The sequence below is a fragment of the Siniperca chuatsi genome, linkage group LG21, assembly GCF_020085105.1.
Source record: "Siniperca chuatsi isolate FFG_IHB_CAS linkage group LG21, ASM2008510v1, whole genome shotgun sequence".
NCBI classification, from domain to species: domain Eukaryota; kingdom Metazoa; phylum Chordata; class Actinopteri; order Centrarchiformes; family Sinipercidae; genus Siniperca; species Siniperca chuatsi.
In genome coordinates this window covers 4,777,855-4,795,994 of record NC_058062.1, presented here as the reverse complement: position 1 = coordinate 4,795,994, position 18,140 = coordinate 4,777,855, and the positions used below count along the sequence as shown (strand labels likewise).

Genomic DNA, 18,140 nt, shown 5'->3' with positions numbered 1-18,140 from the left:
TGATGGGAATTACGGCTCTTTGAATGGAGCCAGATCTTATGGCTCCGTTCCGTTCCGAGAGCCGGCTCTTTCAGCTCCCAAACGGCTCTTCATTTAGTACCACTCCTGGTCACTGCCTCAGTTACTTTCTTATTTGTTGCAAGAAATAAATATGCAAGATTCTTCATCTGCAATACATTGAAATATTCTGTCATATTGATGGTTAAAAAGTGGGATGTATCAAGAATAACTATCCTAATAGTATGATTAATAAATAATTACACAACTCTATACAGACACATACAGTATATTTTCTATGATATAATATGAAACAAAAAATATTTCTGCTTTAATTGGCTCTCAGGCGGGAGCTGGCTCTCATCGTTCACTTAAAGGAACCGGCTCACAGAGCCGACTCGTTCGCGACTGATACATCACTAGTCAGCAATCAGCTTGGACTTTGGCACCCTGGACTCCTAAGGTAAATTTGTTATTCAAAGATAGGAAGGTGTGCATTAGGTACCAAAGATAATAGAGTTGTAGATTATCTTCCACACTGAAATGTGAATTTCATAATGCAGAAAGTTAACTTTGAACCTTTAAAGGCACAAGCAGTGATCCAAAGGTAAACAAAACCCAAAGCTCAGACTAGGAGATTGGAACATTTTATCACTTTCAAATTGATTGAAGGGCCATTTAATAAATATACTAACACTAAACAACTCAATCTCTTATTAATGTTTTTGATGTTAAAAAGGTTTGTATGGATCTGCAAACACTATAGTAAAACTGGCTTGTATTTTGAACTATGATGAGTTGAGAAACACATAAAATGTTGACTATCTATCTCTGAACCAAACCCTTCCATGTATTAGTGTTATTCAAATTTTTAGGACCAAAAAAACAAAATACTGGTTGGACCTTTAACTTGGACCACACCGTGAGTTCAGCTATACGTCTTGCATTCCTCATTATAACTGGCTTATTATAAAAGCTCATTGCTTAACCCTTAATTACAGTCTTTACATTGTAATAAATTGTCCATCCGAAATGAAATTGTACCCCTCTGAAACACTAATCCAAGGTATTGAGTTACTCACTAATTACACTTTTATGCAAATAATAACTGTTCTTAACAGTTCCATCTATAGACATCTAATTTACAGTACAGACGCTAAATATGTGTGGCTTTTCTATCATGTAGTAGCAGGCAGGTTACGTATTGCTCCTGGTGACAGCATCTACAATTTGTACTGTTTAGTTCTTGGGTGAGTAATTTTGTGAGATGCTTTCTATCATCAACATAGTAAACCTAAAAAAATGGCCCCACCCATAAAAACTCTGACCAATCACAGAGCTTAAAATACTGTACCGTGTTTGATTTGTAAAATTGACCTTGACCACAGCGAATAGCGCAGCGTGTGGGCGTGGTCAATAGTAGTTCGGTTGCACTGGACGTTACCCATCAACTTTTGCTAATAGATGAGCGTTGTGCAAAGCTAGTTAGCTAGCAGCACAACATATGTACAACATATACGTTTTCCAGCTAATTTGTCGTCGTGTATGGTCCATTTCTACCTTTTGTAATTCGGTCCGGGATTTGCAGTCGTCAACAAACCAGCAAATTCCAGAAGTGACGAGGAGACTCCATTTTCGTACGCGGCTGACCGGGCTAGCCAGCAAGACGGCGGAAAGCTAGCTGGATATGATGCTAGGCTAACTTTCCCTGTCAGGCGAACGGGAGCCAGAGCAAGCGAGTAGCTTGCGATAAATTGTCTATCTGACGATACTTTCGTTGACTACAAAACACTCCCAGGTATGTTTTCGAAAACCACATTGCCAGTATGCATCACTGTTAGCGCATATTGCTTCACAGGTCGGCTATCAGTGCCTGGATTTCCTCAACGATCTGATGCAGTGATGTTACGTTAGCTGCTGACCGCTGGTGCTAACATAATGTTAGCCTCTTCAATCCTCAGCTGATAACCTAGCAAATTTTCCCAGCAAGCCGACATGCTAAGCTAATGTTCTATGGAAGCTAATGTGAACTCAGTCACATTCCCAACTTAATTCGTTAGGCCAATCATTTACTGGTTATTGTAAGGACAGTATATATAACGTTAATTCAGATACAGACCGGGTTACATGACGGGGTTGTGAGCCAACTTTAGCAAGTGAGCAAGTTTCGTTGTGTCGTTTGCAGACTGGATCTGCCGATATGCACAACTCATAGATGATTGTTTTGTTATTGTTGTCATAGCGTTACTTTTACCCTGTGATTGCAGCATGCTGATGGTGGGAGGCAATGGACGGATGCACTAGAATGAGTGTGAAGGAACTGTGTGAGACCGATGACCTGGCCACCGGTTTGGTGCTGGACCCTCTGCTGGGCTTCAGCACCCACAAAATGAACATCAGGTAATGTGTCACTCAAGAAATGTCAGTTCAAACTATATCACAATCCTAGAGTCTAATTAACACTCAAGCAGTATTTAAACAGTTGTTTATTAATTATTTCTTTTGGGTTTCCACTTCAGTACAGTACTATGCTTGCTTTTTCTGTTCTGACTATTTGTATGTTTACTGGGACATGTATGAGCATGTCATGACACCCACAGCTATCCTTAAGGTGTCTTTATATACAGACACACAAGTTAAACATTTCTTTATTTGCAAAATAACAGTGTGTGGAATCAAATAGATTAAATACTGTCCTGTATCTGTTCAAAAAACAGATCTGCACTTCAGCACAGTTCCTGTACACTGCCAACTCCATTCACAATTAAAGTAGGTGTACTGGAACTATTGCCTAGCTCAACACAACAATTAAAGTACAAATACTGTAATAGCTTTTGAAACTTTGACTTCAGGGAAAATAGATACGATCTTATCTCAATTTTTTCCAGCATATTTGTGCTTATCATTCAGCCCTAGTCCGTTGTTTAACTGGTGACTGATTTTGGTATTTTTGTGATCTTATGTTCTCCAAGCACATCAAGTAAAAGAAATGTTAAATTAGCAACTTTCACAAAAATGCAAATCCTTTATTTGAGTTATTTTTTAATCTTGTGTCTTCCTTTGATCATGCCAGGAAGTGTTAACTGACAAGTCTGAGCACAAAAATGTTTTGATGATTTAAAGCATACATAGTGATGCAGTCTCCTGAAATCTATATCTAACATTCAAGATTAAAAATGATCATTTTACACAGACACGCCTTAGACTAACACAGACTTAGACTTTGTCCTGTGTTTTTGCTCTTCTTGTATGCCATTATCTTCTTTTCTCTCGTCTTTAGTCCCCCACCAGAGATCCGGCGTTGGGGTAACCTCAAAGAGACCCTGTTGCGCTTTCAGCGTACGCACGACTTCAACGCTACGTTTGAGGCGCTGACAGTGGGTGATCTGGCTGGTGACTACTTTAATGCTTTGGGGAGCCATCGACAGGAGCTGCTTAGACAACATGTAGGCTGATGTTCTTACAAATCAGTATAAATATGAAATAATGTCACAAAAACTAATTAAAACTTGTTCCGACAAAATACATAAATCTATGATGTCTGCAGGTGTATCGGTACCTCAGTGCCTTCCTGTTGGATAGCGGTGTCAAGATAGAGTCCTGTGACAGATACTCCTCAGAGACCAACGGAGCAAAGATAACCTCAACAAGGCACTGGTAATCACTCACACTCTTAATATTGTATTTGTCAAGGTAAACATGTAGCTGAACAATAGGGTTGGGTACCGTTCACATTTGAACCGATACCAGTACCGGTACCTAGAATTAGGTGCTGGTACCTTTTTGTGGTACTTTACTCTCTCTGTAATAACATAACATGTAATTTCAATTGTAAAAAATAAGTCCAAACTTCTCAATGTAAACATTGTTATTTATTTAGAACATTTTACCTCACTGCCTCACTTAAAGTTTAGTCATCTGTGGAGGGTAAATTAACTTCTTCCTGCTGGCTGGAGGCATGCTATCGTTAGCTGCGGCTGCTGTGGGGGGCTTTCAGATTATCAAGCATGGTACCCTCTTCAGCTTTTAGATATATTTTGTGTTTGACCAGGTGTTTCCTCAGGTTAGACGTGTTGCCCTGGCCAGCTTATGCAGTGAGAGTTGTCTGCCCCGAGTTTTGAAAAGTGTAACCACACTTGCGACTGCTTTCAGCTCGCCATTGCCCTGACTCGGTAGCCCTTTTTTTACACGGAGATCCCACAATACTGCTGTAAAGAAGTGCTTTCATTACACCTGCTTTGCTTTTTTACGCTGAACCGAACAACGGTGGCATAATGCCGCCCCAGTGTGGGATTTAGATAGCGGAAAGTACCCTCTAAAAGTAGGCAGAGCTCATCGTCATAGCGACGCTATTCCAGGAGTTAGGAAACAACACACGGGAGCTTTACGTTGGTCTTGAGAAGCTGCAGCCTTTTATTCACTGACAAACTGTAACTTACGCTGTACATTTACTGCCAGATTGACAGTTTAACTGCTCACATTGTCCTCTGTACCGCTTGCATTCACCGTCACTCTCTGCCGCTCTCTCTCTCTCTCTCTCTCTCTCTCTCGTTTAACCACACACTCACTACGCACACACGTTTCCCTGTGACTTGAACAAGCAGCAGGGGTGACGTAGTCTCGCTCTCTCTCTCTTTCTCTCTATACTTTAATTTCTCACCCAGATGCACTCTCAGGTACCGAAATTTGGCACCGATTGATTTAACGTGAATCTGTACTCTGACCGACGCCATTCGGTCGGTACCCTTAAAAGTTCCGACTTCGGTACCCAGCCCTACTAAACAATTGCTGCTGCATGTCCTGGAGTGTGTTTTCTTTTTTCTTTTTTTAATTGTAGATATGTGACACTTGGATTGTTGCTCCACAGGTTTGCAGGAGAGCGGGTGGAGGTCCTGCTGGGATGCATAGCAGAGCTGAGCCCTGCTGACAGCGCTGTGCTGAGGGCTGGAGTCAATGACTTCAGCGTGATGTATTCCACACGCAAACGCTGCGCTCAGCTCTGGCTCGGGCCTGCAGCTTTCATTAACCATGGTGAGTTTGTTAGCATTTATGACTCATTCTTTCCCAGTACACGCACCCAGAGCTGATAAGAGCTTGCATGTGAGTTTCATTCAGTAATCAGGTAATCCAAATACCAACATTCACAACACAAGATTGGAAGCGGCTATCACTCTCAAACTGATTGACAGGTCTTTTATTACATGTGGTCACACTACATGACGAAGACTTAGTCATTTGTTCTCTAATAATGTTTGATTACTGACATACATACTGAATGTGGCCTATAGTTTCAATTATGATCATTTGAGAAACACAAAATATCCACATATTTTGACTATTTTTATGGTCATGAATTACTTTATGTAAGTACTGTATACACATTGGGAAAGATTAATATGCTGATCCTAGAACAAGTGCTTGGGACCTGGATTAGCACCAGTTTGTGCCTGCTGTTACTTCTGGATCACCTGTAACAAACATATAGAGTCTGTTCTTGTGTTCCAGACTAAACATTAAATACTTGTCTAGTTATTTTCTATCTTTGACAAATTGTCCTTCATGAGTGTGATTTTTGCCTGTTTCATGGGCATTACTGCTCTCAACACTATCGACTTATTTTGTACATTATGTTATGCTAATAAAGCACTTTATTTAGGATTTTTAGTTTCAAATCTCAGCAAATTACTTTTGTCCCTCAAACTGAGACCAAGTGGTAACTTACTGAAATATAAAATTGAAGTTTTAAATTCCAGTAAGAAAAATGTTTCTAAAATTATTCAAATGTCTCAAAAATATCTTTAGGTGACAAGACTAACTTATCTTTGTGTCTTTAAGACCTGTGCAGTTCCCTAATTTGATTTGATCTTTCCTTTTATGACAATTCTTCACAGTTCCTTGCACAGTTCCACAGTTTTAAAAACTCTGCTACACATAGATGAACGAGTATGTTGTGTAGTTGATAAAAACACAAATTTATAGTAAACTTATTTTGCACCACAGAGAAAATGTCCATTAATTCAAAGGTAGTGGTGAATTTTGTTATTGCCATGACTGTATCTGAATCATAAATATAGTCACAAATCAAAAAGCTGAAATGAATAGTTGATTAATCGATTAGTTGACCGTCAGAAAATTTGTCAACAACAGTTTAACTGAGGGACTACACCGTCTTAACAGTTTAACTGCTTTATCATTTAAACAAAAAATCACTGGTTCCACCTTCTAAAATGTGAATTTTTGCTGGTTTTCATTGTCTTATATGATAATAACTAGAATATTTTGGGGTTTTGGACTGTTTGTCGAACAAAACATGACATTTAAATAAGTCAGCTTGGGTTGTGGAAAATTGTAGTGAACATGTTAAAGTATTTATTGACATTATGTAGACCAAATGATTGATTAATCGTGAAAAAAATCATCAGATTAATCAACAATGAAAGTAATAGTTAGTTGCAGCCCTTGCCCAGTGTGTAATGAATAATTTCATTACATGAACATTTTGTCAATCATAGAAGTCATTACAACAGATAAGCACACACAGCTTGCGTGTGTGAACTGAATTAATGTGTATGAAAGGTCCAATGAAATTTTAGTTAATTCTTTTGTCCACTCAGAGGGCAACTTCTGACAAGATCTTTGAATAATGTTTCAAAGTTAATAAGCTTAGCCTTTGAGCCTTTTGCAAAATAAATTCAGTACAAACCAGTTGATCAACAAAAAGTTGAGTCCTTTATTCAATGCTGTCATTGAATTAATAACTTGAAATCTTTTATCTCTGTGTTTTTCTCTCTTTGTCCTTCTGGGTTGAAGACTGCAAACCAAACTGCAAGGTAATCACCAATATTTATTTACCACGTGCACCAAAGAAATTTGACAAATTGAAATGATTGATGTAAGCATTTGTCAGAGTAATACATCTTATTTGAATAATCTAGTAAGATTTATCATTGTGAAATTGTACATATTGAAAATTGTATTTTCTATACAGAATTACACTCCAGTTCTGTTTCCTAACTACTCTGTGTTAATGTATCCCATGGGCCAACCAACCTTTGTCTTTGTCTCTGGCTGTTTTTTTTTCCTTTCCCTTTTCACCCGCCCAGTTCGTCCCTGGTGAAAAGAATATCGCTTGTGTTGAAGTGATTCGACCCATCTCACCTGGGGAGGAGATCACATGTTACTATGGTGCCAGCTTTTTTGGGGAAGGCAATGAAATGTGTGAATGCTGCACCTGTGAGAGGTGTGTCTTTCATCTGATCAGACATTGTCCTTATTATAGCTTGGTTTTTGCTCAAAACTGAAAATTTTGTTTATCAGATAAGAAAAAAGTGGTGGACTTTTAACTGCAATTTTAATTGTTCTTTAGGAATGGAGAGGGTCACTTCAAACACAGAGGGAAGCAGCCTGAATGTGAAGAAACAAAGGACCCTGTGGGCCAAAAGTACCGCCTGAGAGAGAGATATCTTCGTCATCACAGAGAGAAGGTTCACTTTCCTACAAGGCCGATAATACCAGGAATACACTCAGGTATCTTAAAAGGTAACAGCTTTAGGATTTTCTCTAAAATATTCTATCTCAAATCAGTTATTGATCAATCATAAAAAGTAATTACTAGCACAGCAATTCTAAATACTGTTAAAATAATAGTAACAAAATAAAAATTGCCAGCTAATTAAAAAAGAAGATCTGCATTGCTGGCTTTCTAAAAGTCTTCTCAGCACCACAGAAGTGGCTCAAAACTAACTAACAGGAATATTAGATGTACACTATACCTTTTGTAAAAGTCAGATTTCAGCACTTGCCTGCTGTATTATGTCACACAGATTACTTTAACATTATGGTTGTTTGATGATCTCAGATTTGCTGAATAAAACATGTTTGCAGATCTAAGAATATTAATCATGATTTAGGAAGAAACAAGCTTTTTTTCTATTTTTTACTTTGTTGTGTTGGTTTCCAAAAATGTTAGCGTACTGATTTCTATGGAGACGGTGTGCAGACAATTATGGGGCAGCTTTAAGACCAGGCTAATGCAGTCAGTTAACGTTGTCTCACTCTTTGGAAACAAATGGGAGTCTTGAATAACTCTGTTACAACAACTGTTTTGTTTTATTAAAAATACATTTCAGCACTATAAGTAGCATGTGTATGCTTATGTAACCATAGCAAAACAAAGGATTTAGCATCTAGGATATAAAATAATTTGACATCTTTGGAAACAAACAGGGAACGTCGTAAACATTAACAATTGAGACCCCACACAAATAGATTGAAACTTTTAAATAGATTTGGTTAGATTTTTTGAAAAATTTTTACCTTCATATTTTACTCAAATATATGTATGTAATTCCAGTCATTACTACGGGTGATATAGTTTTGATTAGATCACATGCGAAACCTGCATTTTTTGAGGAGCAAGCTTTAAGGTGTAGTAATGCAATAGAGGGGGGATATGAGTGGATTTTTTTGAGCTGTTTCTGTGGTCGTTGGGACATTTTATTTGCATAATCTAGTAAACTTAAGTCCCACACCTTTCCGAGCATCACATGCTTTGTTAGCACTGCAGGCTATCTTGGCATCTGCTGTGCAGTAAATTTCTAAATAGATAATCACTCAAATCATCAGGTTTTTTAAACAGAGATGTTATTAGTGTATTAGAGTTACCATTTTTTGATAATTGAACACAATAGAATTTCAGTGTTTTCTTTGTTTAAATAAGCATGGTCTTCAAGTTCAACTGCGTCTTTGTTGTCTTTCATTCATAGCCATCCCCTCAAGGAATTCCTTTACTCAGCAGATGAGGAGAAATGCCTTGAAGAACAGAAAATTTTGTCAAACAAAAAAGTGGAGACGAGAGAAGCACAGAAGATCAGGAAAGCACCCATTGAAATCCTCCACAGTCAAACAGTGGACAGTTCCACTTTTGTCAGAGGTTACTCTAAGGGACCTTAGAATCAGAGTACGGCGCCACACAGTGGATTTCTTAGTCAATTGCAAGGATCCAAAAAGCAAAGAAAGAGCCTTGCTTCAACAACTGGAGGAAGTGAAACCAAAAGATAACAGGTTGAGTGAACCAAATTTGACTGGTGAAGAAAATAACAGCAGTGAAGTAAACTTGAAGCCTTTCACTCTAAATTCCTCAATGTCAGTTCATCAGAAATGTCTACCTGCAGTAAGTACTGCAGGCCTTAATGGGAAGTCTGTCAAAGTGGTGGATAAGCAGGCAGTTCCCAAGAGGACCTCTTCGAGAACACGAAGCATGGTTGACCCCACACCCACACATCAAACAGGGTCCAGTAACACAGCCAACACTACAACTGTTTACCCTATCAAAGTTGACAAAAACTGCAGTGCAATAGAACAAGAGAAGATTGAAAAAGCAATCCTAGAGAGTCAAAGCAACAAGTGCAGCAGCATTGAATCCTGCATCATCGACACAGCTGAAAATCCAGCCACTGAGCAAACAGAGCATGGAACCATCAGAGCTTCATCCCTGTTAGAAGTTTGTCAGAGTGTCACTAAGTGTCCACTAATATCACTGAAGCAATACCTTAGAGTCAGCCTAACAAGGTTATCAGTGCCACAAAGTATAGAAGCAGAAAAGGCCTCTGAAGACATGAAAGGAAGAGTGGAGGTGAAAGGAAGGAGCAAGCAGACCCAGTGTTCCAGACCAGCAGCTCTGACAGAAAAAAGGGTGTCCAGATCTCAGCAGAGGCAGGGAGGAAGTTCAGAGATCTGCACAGCTGAAGGTAACAGAGGGGTGAGGGAAATGTTTTTCAAGGCCACTGATAAAGTAAATTTAAGGAAGCGACACACAAGTCAATCTGTAGGTGATTTATCCCACAGCGAGAAAAGGGGGATTGACAAGGTCATCGAAATACAAAGTGTGTCAGAAGAAAAAGATGATGTACAAAAAGAACCGCAGGACGTTGTAAAAAGCAAAATTGTAGGGCAGAAAGAAAAGAGAAATGCTGCATCTACAGTTATGGAATGTAAAAGTAACAAGGCCCTGGAAGAAGTGAAAGAGTCCGAATGTAAAATAGAGCCCAGCGAAAAATCTAGAGGACAAAATAACATGCACTGTGTTCAAAATAAAGTCAAGGATGCATGCAAGGAGGAGGAAGTTGTTAAACTATCAGAACAAATGTCTAGCAGTGTGAGTAAACAGCCAGTAAGTAGGCATGAAGAAGATATTGTCATAAAGCAGGCGAAGGTTCTGCTATCTGATATTTTAAGAAAAGATAAACCCTTAATAGATAAGAGATTACAAAGAGATATTGTAGAAAGAGGGTTTTCTACCTCAGCCTCTAAAGAAATGCAAAGTGCTGAGGAGGAAGGACAACAGACCGAAATAAATGGAGGCAGGTACCATTTTTCAGTGCAGAGGAGAATTATGAGACGACGAAAGGCGAGGCCTAGAGCAGTGAAAACAAAAGCAGAAGGTAAGCAAAGCACCAAGGGACACACGAGCAAAGACGTTCTAGCTACAGTGAAGAATGAGTTGAGTGAGGATAGTTTGCAGGCTCAGTTGTCACAGAGGCATAACGACCCACCGGCCACCTGCCTCAACCCACTACCTCATAAGTCACTAATTTCAGCAAAAGCCACTACTAATCTGCATCTGGACACCAATCCACAGGCACACATACAGTCCAACATACCTCTGAAGAAACGTACATTTCGCAGTTCTGTGGAAATAGACTCTGAACCAGGTTTAAATTTTACTTCAGATCAAGCTTCTAAAGAAGCCACTGAGTTAAATTCATCTGCCGAGCTGAGGCAGGGCCTTACCACTTGTTCAGGAGAGAGTAGCAAAGGAAAAAAAGATGCTAAAGGCAGATTTAGGAAAACAGAAGTCCAGAGGTTAACTTCCAAAAGGGTCTCAAAACAGAACTCCTTTAACCAAGTGCTTCGCTCCCGATCTAATGAAGTTCAGCGAAGCCATTTATTTAGGAAAGTTCGAAAATGTAAATTAGAGAGGCAAGATGAGGATCAGACTCTAGGGAGTGATAAGCTTGCAAAGGACAAACAGACTGAGGATCCTGATAAAATTCAAGAGCAGTGTGGTAAAAATTCTACTCGAAATAAATCTGAAAAGAAAGATGAGGTGGAAACGTTAATCCAGCAAAGTGGTTTGGAGGAAACAAAGCCAGACCTTGATTTTAAGATTCGTTTCAAGAGGAGGAGAGGGAGAGTATGGGAGATGCAAAGCGCAGGATTTGACAATGAGGCATTAAAAACTGAAAAAGGAGATGAGTTGATGACATGCGATCCCTTTAAAGCCATCATGGATTCCGTATCGGTTTTGAACATGGAGATGGAGGCAGCTCAGGCCCATGTGCATGCTAGTAAGAAGTCAAAGAGCAGATTGCATCGTTTGAAAAAAAGAGGTGAGAGACTCAGTGAAAGGCAATCCATAAATCTCTCCTCAGATGCAAAATCTGACAAAGATCTTGAAAATGTTGAAAATGCATGTGGACCCAGTGAAATGCCCAGTGAGAAAATAGACATTGAAGTGAAGCTTGACAGGGAACTTCTAGATGGAGTCAAGCTACTGCCAGTAAAATTTGAAAGTTGTAAAAATGATAGTGATATGTTGTCAGCTGTAGTGCAAGAAACAAAAATTGAAGATCGTTTTGTAAAGAATTGCTGCTTGTTTGAAACTGGCTCACAACAGAAAGTGCAGCCTGAATTGGATTCAAATGGTCTTCCGTTACCAGTAATTAAACTACGCAGAAAGACAGAGGATATTTGGGAAGTGGACAGCAAAGAGAGGCTCATACAAACTGAACTTAAAGTAGAGCCCAATGTTAAGAAAGAGATAAAGGGTCACATTTTAGGGAAACTAGAGAAAGGATGTCTTGATTTTAACAAGCTCAAAGAAGAGTGCTCGTCTTCGCAGGGACTGAACAGCAACTCAGCCCTTCTGAAAACAGAGCCACCACCATTTTCCTTGTCTCTGTCACCACTGTCTCTGTCTTCCCCTCTTAATGACAGTAAAACTGAAGTTATATCCTCAGCTGCAGAGACAGTCACTGAAAGGCCAGAGATGAACAGCGGAGGAAGGAAACAGAGGCCCAAAATGGAGAGAACACGCAAGTGTGGGCCTGTAGAAACACCCACCACTTGTCTTAGTCACACTCTCCAACAAATTGACAACAGTCTCTCTAGGCTCTCCGAGGGCTTGTGTTCATCTCAGACTTTGGAAAAGCCAACAGCCTGTCCCAGTGCTTCTAATTCTGTTATCCAGCCCTCGTCCCAGTCGCCTCCATTCACAACTGCAGATAACATGCTTTCTAGTGAGCCCAGCTTCACAAACTGCTGCGATGATATTCTGGACTTTCAGTGTCTCAACTTTGAGGGGTATTATCAGCCACAGAACATACTTCCATCTTCCCCATCAGATCTGTGTTCACTGGATCCACCCACAGATCCTTTCAGCAGTCCCCTCTCTCACAGCCCGTCTGATACATGGAACACTGAAACGCCGTACCTTGGCCCTCCCAGTCCAGGAAATAACTTTACCAGTGAGGATCTGCAGTTCTTTCCAGGTCTAATTTCTTCCAAAAGTGACTCTGTTCCTCTGGAATGTGAAGCGAAGGATGCTTCCAAAGACAGAAACCCACCCAACCCCAGTTTCAGTTTTTCAGGTCTCTGCAGCTCTGACTTGACTGCTAAGGATCGAATAACAAGTAAAAATCCAGGAATGAGGCTGTCCAGAGAAGACTTCAAAACTCAGCCCTTGTCTGTAGTCGGTAAGCCTCGGCTGTTTGGCGCAACATCATCATCTGTTACATCTCAAACTCCTGTCACTTTAACCCAATCCTTCAGCAACGTCAAAGCTAGCACCAGTCAATCAAAAGCCCAGTCTAACCTTAAAACCCAGGGGCCCTTCCATCGTATGACCATTCCTAGTAAATCACAGTCTTTTTCAAGTAGTCAGCCAAACACAGTCAGAGGAGTGTCCCAGAGTTACTTGACTAAATCCATCCAGCCACCTCAAATGTCTAACAAATTCCTCTCTCCTCAGCTCTTCACTGTGAAAAATCCCAATCCTCCTGACAATCCATTCAAATTCCACGAGAAAACCTCTACAGTTATTCACAGAGTGCTTAAGTTTCAGGGGGGGAACCAGAGTCAGAACTTGTATAGTGCACCCTGTAAAGACGCCATGGCTGCTGGCAGCCCGATCGTCACATCCAGAACACTCAGTGCAAAATCAGGTGCTATTGAGAGGACCCAGCAGAGTCAGAAACTAGGTGTTAGTACAGACAGTCATCATAAAGACAACATTTCTCTTCAAGGGTTTGGAAAGGATGTCGGCCACCATGGTTCCTCCAGCAACTACAGCAGGTCTGACCCTCATTTCAACAAATCCAACCCCTCTTTCCCTCAGTCTTTTAGTAAAAGTAAGATTTCATCTGACAAACATGAAAGTGTTGAAACCAACATGACATACAAAAACCTCTCAGCACAGCCAAGAACCTTCTTTCCTACCAAAATGTCTGACAGTTATTCATCACCACAAGACAAGAGTTTAAAACAGGATAAATCCACTATGTCGACCTCAGACAAACACCAGCCATGTTACACTCAGCAAGACCCCTTTGATTTCAGCTTTAGCTCGTCTCTTTCGTCCATGTCTCACCACAACAGCCCCCAAGTGGCCCACAGTACACCTCCTGGTACGCCAGCACCAGCAAACAAGAGTCAGTCCCCAACCTCCTCAGCCTCTTTCCCTTATGGCTATCAAGGTCCTCCTTATGTACTAAACTTCAGTGGAGATCACTCATTGACCCTGGGTCTCAGGGATGGAGCTGAGGGTTACCCAGGGTTAGGCTCGACAAACTACACCTACCATTGCCTGATGGAACCTTCAGGCACCCAAGGCCGGCTGGTTCTCGAGCCCTGTGGACCCCAGCTGTCTAACCCAGCGTCTTTTTCCTTGGGTGGATTTTCAGGACTGAAAGGACAGGATGAACATTGCAGGAAGGACATGCAGCAACAGTGCCAGCCTGGGGAACACCAAGGCGCACCACACTATGGACCTGTTCCAACGTCTCACTCCATGGGTGCCACAAAACCCAAGAGAGTGAGGTTAGTGGTGACAGATGGCACAGTAGACTTAGATCTCCAGTACTCGGATTGATTTATACCCGCCGGAGTCACTGGAACCCTGAATTTGGATATTGTTTTTCTCAAGGGGGATTATACAGGATTATACAGAAGATGTTTTTGTAAACACTGTAATTCATAGTCTACCAGTTATAAAAGCCCGCTGACTGATTGGCGTTTTTCTAAATCATTATTTTGATGGACTGTTAATGTATGAATGACTTGTACAGGGTTTTATGTAAAGTGGGCGTATCAGCGTGTTTTAACTACTGTATGATTTTTACGAAATGAAATATTCACTACAATTTGCTGAGAATACCAAATTAAAAATGCATAAAGAAAAGAAAGCATTAATATATTTGTGACTAGGAGTTTGAACCCTGTAAAGCCCTCTTACTGTACTGTAACATAGCTGTATGAATTTTTATATACCATGTATGGCAGTAGAGGCAGGAGCACCATCATTGGTTGCTGGTACTTGTATTGGTTGGTTTTGAAAAGGCAGCTTTGTGCCTCAGTCTTTGATATGTTCTTGTGACTTTTTGAAGCACCTGTTGAAACAGTCCACCCTCGTTTTTATACACACAGTAAGCTCTTTTCTCACTTTGTGTGCGTACCTCCGTGTGTGTGTGTGTGTGTGTGTGCGTGCGAGTGTGTGCATGCGTTTGGCAGGCTGGCCTTGAAGGTTGAAAGTAAGATGTGTGATATCGTGTGATTGTTGCTCTGCCACATTTTAGTAAGGTCATTAGTCATTAGTGCATCAATGAAAGGTTTGTGCATGAACAGTATACAGTAAAATGTTTTCCCGACCTGAAAAAAATAAATATTCAAGGACCACTCTACTGGTTGAAGACATGTGTGACATGAACTGCAGCTTCTCACAGCTGCTCTCTTGAGTACCTATGTGGATGAGCGAGTGGGAGAAACTGCAATATGTTATTTTTTTATTTTTAGACCAGTTGTGCTTAATGGATTGAGGGATAGTACAACATGAGATGTTTGTAAAGGGAGTTCTCCCAATTGGAAATGTAAGAGAAACATTTAAATATTACAATGTTACATCAAGGAAAGTGACAATCTTCTCACAGAGTAACTCACTTTTGTCATTGGTGTTTTTTTTTCAAAACGGTTAATTATTATACAGAAAGAACAGAAGGATAAGTTCATCACCTACAATAGTTACTGTCTGTTATTTTGTTGTTGCTGACAGAGCTACACATTCATAGGTGTTTATATTGTAAGCAGAGTTATTTGCTGTTGATTGTGGAAGTCACACGAGCATTCCCCTCATGTCGTGATTTACTGTATGTTGAACCCATTTGACATCATTGGTCAGGAGCGTTAGTGTGACTGCACAGCCTTACATTATTACCATGAAAATGTACTGTCTTGATATGGAAAGGCCAATTATTTATTTTAATATCCTTATCCTTGAAATGGTGCTTTAATGTAATTTATATTTCACATTGATTGTTCAAACTATTAAATGTTTTTTTATTATTTAATGGGACAAAATACTGAACTGAATATTTACATCAAGTATTTAATTTCAAAGCCTTTGACATGTTATCCAATTTTTCAGTTGTTACAGGTAAAACTTTCTCTTTTTTCTAATTGGCAGTTAGTCTTACTGGATGTCTGCTGTAGAAATGTACAAATGTAGCCTATATCATTAAAGACACTTAATTCTTTTTTGTATTTCCTCTCTTTGACTGTTTTTTAATACTTAAATGTGATTGTTTGCATTACATTATTTCTTCAATTTTATACTGTGTGTGTGTGTGTGTGTATATGTATATATATATATATATATATATATATATATATATATATATATATATATATATATATATATATATATATATATATATAAACAAAAATTATGATAATTATAAATTAATTAATGAATATAAATACTTAAGCTGTTAAAGTAAATTCAAGTGATGGGATGACCAGCTTGTTGATTTGATTGATCATCCATGAAATCATTTAATCATTAATTAGACATGTCATTCTTCAATCTGCCCAAATCTAATGACATACCTTTCTATATTATTTAATTGTGTTCCTAATAATCAAACAATTTACTATTTAACTTTTTGTCCATTGTCATTGTATTCAGGTTAGGGCCTCAATTAATGATTATTTTCATTATCGATTAATCTGCTGATTAATCATTTGGTCTATAAATGTCACAAAATAGTGAAAAATGCAATATTTCCTAAAGCCCAAGTTAACGTCTTCAAATTACTTGTTTTGTACAACAGTTGTCCAAAATCCCAAATATAATCAATTTAATATCATATAAGACATACCATAAAGTCCTCAAAATTGAGAAACTGGAACCAGAAAATATTTGACATTTGGGCTTGAAAAATGATTGAAACAAAAATCGATCGTTGCTTTTTTTGTGTGCAGATTCTTCAGTCACCTTCTCATTGGTCTCTAATAGTCTAGTTGAAAGTTGTTTGTTAAACTCCTGCTTAAATTGTCTCCACCTGACATTAATTTATGAAACTATTAACTAACAGTTGTGGAAAGTAACTAAGTACCTTTATTCAAATTCTCTACTTAAGTACAAATTTGAGGTACTTGTACTTGACTTGAGTAATTCCATTTTATGCTACTTTGTACTTCTACTCCACTACATCTCAGAGGTAAATGTACTTTTCACTCCACTACATTTATCTGACAGCTTTAGTTACTAATTACTTTGCAGTTCAAATTATTCATACAAGATATGATCAACTAATAAATTCTGATCTAATATTATAGATTAAGCTACCCAGCAGTATATACAATTGTTAAAATTAGCCCCACCTTTGCCAGCTGCAACAGTGTACAAATGATGTACACATTAATGCATACATTTTTCATCAAATTTTGATGTTAATACTTATATGATTTTAAATCTTGAATGCTTTTACTTTTAACAAAATTTCTACACCCTGGTATTGCTTTTTTACTGTTAAATAGACATTTAGATTAAATGTTTACATTCTAGCAGTTTTTATATGTCCACCATAATCAGAAGAATAAGATATAATCCTTACAACATTGTTATACGCTACAGTCAAGTGTGCAGAGAAAGTTGTTCACTGTCAGTTATGATTTTTTCAGCCATTTCCTCTGTAAGGTTCTGTTTTTCTTCATATTCAGTCTCCTCCTGTATTCATCTGGTTAATTTCAAAGCTTGGGGCAAGCGCTCATCCTCCTGGTTTAGTGCTCAGCCGTTACCTCCTTCCTCTCTACCTGTGCTTTCATCCTACCCAACCAGCATTTGTGTTCTTCCCCTCTTCTCCTCCAGCACATGACCCACTTCTGCTTTTCTTTCTGGCTCTCAGTAGCAGCAGAGCAGTTAATTCTGATGCCAAGTATAACAGTTTTCTCATAATGAGGATGGAAAGAGAGGGAGGGATTATCCATTATAGTAGTGAGGGAAAGGGTGTCTTGGAAATTGTACAGTTAAAGGGACAGAAAAAACAGGGAAAAAATAGGGGAAAAAATAGTTAATATTAAAACCAGTGTTTCTCATAAGAGAGTACACAGGTTTATTTAGATTTATGCACCCATTAATTCAACATTGATTTCAGTTTGGTTGCAGCGATTATCAAAACATGACTCCTTCAGTTTTATCTCCTTTTAACCAGTGGTGGAAGAATCCATTTAATATCCTACTTAAGTAAAAGTACAGAAATATTAACAGCCAGATGTACTTAAAGTAAAAGTACTAGTTATGCAGTAAAATGTCCCCTGTGACTGAGAAATTATTATATATTAAAATATTAAATTCTTAATACTGATGCTTCATTGTGTAAGCAAAATTTTACTGTTGTGGTCAATGTGGAACTTAACTACTTAACATACAGTTTGGTAGTTTAGTCCAGTGGTTCCCAATTTAGGGGTCGGGCCCCTCCAAAGGGTCACAAGATAAATCTGAGGGATTGTGAGATGATGATGATTAATGAGCAAGAAAAGAAAAAACTGTTCAGCTGCACACATTTGTAAGATATACTTTATTGTCCACT

At 38.9% G+C, this 18,140-nt stretch overlaps 1 protein-coding gene across 2 annotated transcripts; it reads left to right on the top strand.

Annotated features, from left to right (window-relative positions):
• Window positions 1-1,375: 1,375 nt before the first annotated feature.
• On the top strand, window positions 1,376-15,810 carry kmt5c (lysine methyltransferase 5C). Of its 2 annotated transcripts, none has more exons than XM_044181307.1 (9): window positions 1,376-1,795; window positions 2,265-2,397; window positions 3,278-3,443; window positions 3,545-3,654; window positions 4,865-5,028; window positions 6,808-6,827; window positions 7,101-7,237; window positions 7,364-7,524; window positions 8,763-15,810. In XM_044181307.1, the coding sequence occupies exons 2-9, from the start codon at window positions 2,285-2,287 to the stop codon at window positions 14,144-14,146; spliced, it is 6,255 nt and encodes a 2,084-aa protein (XP_044037242.1). In that variant the 5' UTR covers window positions 1,376-1,795; window positions 2,265-2,284; the 3' UTR covers window positions 14,147-15,810. The 2 variants fall into 2 exon arrangements, with proteins under 2 accessions (XP_044037242.1, XP_044037241.1); XM_044181306.1 differs by having other exon boundaries at window positions 1,377-1,795; window positions 7,364-7,536.
• Window positions 15,811-18,140: the final 2,330 nt, after the last annotated feature.